Source organism: Zeugodacus cucurbitae, chromosome 4, assembly GCF_028554725.1.
Source record: "Zeugodacus cucurbitae isolate PBARC_wt_2022May chromosome 4, idZeuCucr1.2, whole genome shotgun sequence".
Taxonomy (NCBI): Eukaryota; Metazoa; Arthropoda; class Insecta; order Diptera; family Tephritidae; genus Zeugodacus; species Zeugodacus cucurbitae.
In genome coordinates this window covers 8045051-8049422 of record NC_071669.1, presented here as the reverse complement: position 1 = coordinate 8049422, position 4372 = coordinate 8045051, and the positions used below count along the sequence as shown (strand labels likewise).

At 41.0% G+C, this 4372-nt stretch overlaps 1 protein-coding gene across 1 annotated transcript; it reads right to left on the bottom strand.

Moving 5' to 3' along the window:
- Positions 1-358: 358 nt before the first annotated feature.
- LOC105208731 (uncharacterized) lies at positions 359-1587 on the bottom strand. Its single transcript, XM_011178731.3, has one exon. It carries the CDS (start codon positions 1465-1467, stop codon positions 481-483), a length of 987 nt encoding a protein of 328 aa, XP_011177033.1. The 5' UTR covers positions 1468-1587; the 3' UTR covers positions 359-480.
- Positions 1588-4372: the final 2785 nt, after the last annotated feature.

Below are 4372 nucleotides of genomic sequence, written 5' to 3'. Positions count from 1 at the left end.
AAAAATCCTAAGAAGAAACTTCTTTGGTAACTACTAGTCGCATTAGAAACAAAAAAGATATTAGTCTGTACTGGATTTTAGATCTTAACAACGTAGACTAGTCAAAACATTTCCTGGTCGGACATAGGTCTGAGTCCGTTCCGATTACGAAGGCGCGACTGCCCTACTGAAAGAGACGAAGTATTTCATCATCAAGCTACATTAGTTTCTTTCGGAGTTCCAAGGAGAGATCATAAACGTATTCTGCATAAGAAACGAGTATTTCGCGAGAGCCGAGAAGGTTACAGACCTCATAATCACAGCCTTAGAGCATAATAGCTCTTCTCCTGTGGTCAGACATTCGAAAGTACAATATTCCTACACTTTCTTACTTTTTATTATGGCTTTCGCCACTGCACTGAATTTTCAAGTTTTTACAAATAATTTACATAAAAAGCAAAAAATAAATATTCTAGAAATAAATATGTACACTCACAACCACTAAACCAACAAACCCATATCGCTAATTATGATGCTTTTCGTCAGCTTGCCGCTCTTCTTCATGCCAAAGACTTGCATTGAGTCCAACACCTTCGTGCCACTGCTGGCCACACCGAAAGCGACACGCTTGCCATTCAACACCTGCAATGGCTTGAGACTTATGGTGAACTTCAAAGCGTCCTTATGTAGAGCATCCTGATTCTCTAGCGAGAAGGCTAGAGTACCTGGCAGATTATGATCCAGTGCACGCATATCATACTCAATGCGTTTCGGTTTGATTTTCTGCTCTTGCGGTATCAGTAGACAACAATCCAGCCAAAGGCCGGGAAATAGACGATTCACCAGTATACGATTTTTTTCCTTATTGCGACAGGCGCGTACAAAAGCCAACACCACTTGCGGACATGCCTCCGTGTATAATTGTATGGTGATGCGTCCAGCCGGACGCAGACCTTTCACGTAGAAATCGAAGTAGATAACGGGTCGCAACAGACGACGCAACTGTGAGTAGGGTGGCATTTGCAGTTGACTATATTTGGCCAAGATCTGCGCGGGTACCACAAACTCTATAGAGTTCTTACGCTCCTGTCGCAACAAATGTGGCGCAACATGCGTATCCAGTGTGGTGCCAACCGTCTTCAGCATTTGTCCAAATTTGGCATTATCCTTTTCGATGTAGCGGTTACGTAGCAGCAGCAAGGGTATGCGCGACTTCGGCGTGTGACCCATACGCGTCTCACGAAACGTGTCCAATTGTCCACCAATGCGTGATATCATATTGACGCTACGCAAAAGCTCGTTGTTCATGCGTCGTATACGATCGAAGGCGTTACAGTCGTCGCGCAATTTCGATGCGCGCAGCACATCGCGAATATTGAGTTTGGGTGAAATATCATCCACACGCGGCTTCACCGTCAATATCATGTTCCTGTAGCTCTCCAGCTGGATCTTACGCTTCCTCTCGGAGAATCTCATCTGTCGTTGCATTTTGCAAAATTATTAATTTATTTACGTAAAACCGGTAAACAGTTGAAAAAATGATAAATCGAAAACAAATGAAGTGCGTTCAAAATTTGAAAGGGAAATTTTCTATTTGATTGAGTGAAAAGTGAGTTTTTGAAATGTTTTCATATTTTCTTTAGCTTGCCAACAGAGTTGTATTTTTGTGGTTGGTATTTATTTCTGGAGTTCGTAAAAGCAGCGCTTTCAATTTTAGAGATTCTCGCTACACATTGAACTACTCAAGACATCTATCTACCTATATTCGATAGGGGTTTTTAGACAAAGGTCGCCCTTGTATTGATTATTGTTTTAGACACTGATGGTCTTAATATATCTTATTGGTCTTATTTTATCGTTAAAAATCTGAGTATTTTTGGATGCCATGTTTTAAGTTTCTAGGACCCATTCTCGTCATTTAAACACTTATATTTTCTTGACCTAAGCGCTTAAAGAACTAACGGTGGTCTAAACATTATCGTGTTATAGTTTGGAATGAATATCTAGGCCGAGATTTATTTCGAAACCATATCTGCTGTCCCAACATAATCTAATTAACTTCAAGCTTCAAGTTTATGTATCAAATATCAGAATACTCTTAAAGAAAGAAGCATCTCTAGTTCTAAGCCAAGAAAAATTTATTCCTGAATGTTAAGTGAAATCATTCCATTTTTGGAGTCATTCACTACCACCAACCATTAGAAACATCTCTCTCTACAGCCGGTTTTGGATACCGGAACTGGCCTGGACTTCGGGCCAGAAAACTCCAGAAAAGCAGTTTATCTATGCCATCAAAAATATTCCCGAATGGTACGTAATTATTCAATAATATTGAATAGCTTATTTTCAAGCGATTAACACAAATTAATGACTGTGACTTTGTCGCACACCTAAAAGAATTCATTAGGTGCACCGACTTTTAGCGCTATTTGCGACGCATATATCACCACAAAAGTGGACCCATGTCAACTTTGCTCGCTTTATTGTTTGTTTACCGCGTTTCTTGGAAGGTAGCGCCAGTTTTTCGTCGCGCTAAAAGGGGTAAAAATTCATACGCGCAACATCGACGACGCTAAACAACAGCGACGTGAGGCGCGCTTCTGTGCTAAGCATGCTTAGCATGATAAATGCGGAGATTGCGCTGATTGGGAGATAGCATCAAATCGCCGCATCTTGCCGCGCGATACAATTGAGCAATTCGCGCCCGGCTTTGTGGAGGCACTTCATCATCGTGTTGCGACGTGCGAATTTGAATAGCATAACTAGATTGCGAATTCTTTTTTGTCGGCGATTGGCTTCTTAATATTTCACTAACGTGGTTTCTGTGCGACTTTGTTTTTGTTTGTTTGTTTGCGTTTGTTCTCAACTTTATGCCGTAACCGCCAGCATTTTTCGGCGAACTCAACAACAGCAACAACACAGTAATTTTTTGCTAGCCACAAATGTGCCAATAAATTTTATTTTATTGGCGCAAAAAGCAAACAGCAAAGAGCAGCAGAAGGTTAAGTAGAGAAAATATGTGCGAGAATAAGGGTGAAGAGAAGAAGGAAAGGGTTTAAGTGCGAGCGTGCACTTATGTGGAGTGTAGAAGGTGGGAAAATATGGCTGATGAAGGTGCTGAAAGGCATATGCATATGTGGTATAGGGTGGTCCATACGGCTTAGAAAAATAATTTTGTTTCAGTGAGTTGGATGGAAGCTTGTTCTTTGATTTAACTCGGGATCTCGAAAAAAACAGATGATCTTTATTAGCCTATCCTCGTAGAGTGTTCTATAAAAATCCTCACTACTTCCTTATCTTTTATGGATAGGTTGCCTTTGGATAATCTCTAGAATGATCCATACCTATAATACACTGTCTTTTATGTTCTTCATATATAAAGTTTTTCGAAGCTCTTCTACCGGACTTAACCTCCTAAGCTCTTCATAACTCATTTCATATAGAGGTTGCTTCCGAAGAGTTCGGCTGATCTCTAGTCCTCTATCGATTTTATTTTTGGTTGGTTGGGGAACTTAATTCGTACTTCGTTTTACCTTAAGATTAATTTAATTTCCATTACGTTTGAGACGAGTCGGGCATATTATTATCAGAGAATCTTTCTACATTCGCATTAATTTTCTCTAAGATTTTCAGCTATAGGAACCCTTATAATAATAACTTCTCATGTGGAGTAAAACGATTTACATGTGGAAATATAAAAGTTGGAGAGAAAAAACGTTAACAAATGGCCTCCTATATTTTCAAAATACACACAACCGACTTCTCCTTTATTTGGAGTTACAGCCAGAGCTAAAGGGGCTGAGTGTGAACCTCCCATTTGATGACGACATCGACATTGTCGACTGCAACAATAGGGCCGCAGCATTTTCCTGCCTTCGTTTATCTAGGTTCCAGCATAAACTCAAACAACGATGTCAGCCACGAAATCAATAGGAGGATCACTCTTGCAAACATGTGCTATTACGGGCTCAGTACGCAATTGAAAAGCAGAGCCCTCTCTCACATAACCAAAGTAATGCGCTATGAGTCGCTCAGCATACCGTCCTGATGTATGGCGCAGAAGCATGGACGAGGACAAATAAATATGAGCATTCCGTAGGAGCTTTCGAGAGAAAAGACCTCCGAAGAATTTATGGCTCGCTACGCGTAGGTATAGGTGAGTACCGGATTCGTTGGAATGACGAGCTGTATGAGCTCTTTGGCGATATAGACATAGTACGGCGCATAAAAATACAGCTGTTGCGCAGGCTTGGACATATCGCCCAAATGGAAGAAAACAGCACGAAAAATACACGACAAGGAACCCACTGGCAGCCGACGAAGAAAGGGAAGACCGAAACTCAGGTGGATGTGTACCTGACAAAACTTGAATTCCCCAACTGGAACCGTCGTG

What these genes read in the sequence shown, in the direction of transcription:
- LOC105208731 (XM_011178731.3), bottom strand. Translation starts at nt 1,467, where the DNA reads ATGCAACGACAGATGAGATTCTCCGAGAGGAAGCGTAAGATCCAGCTG.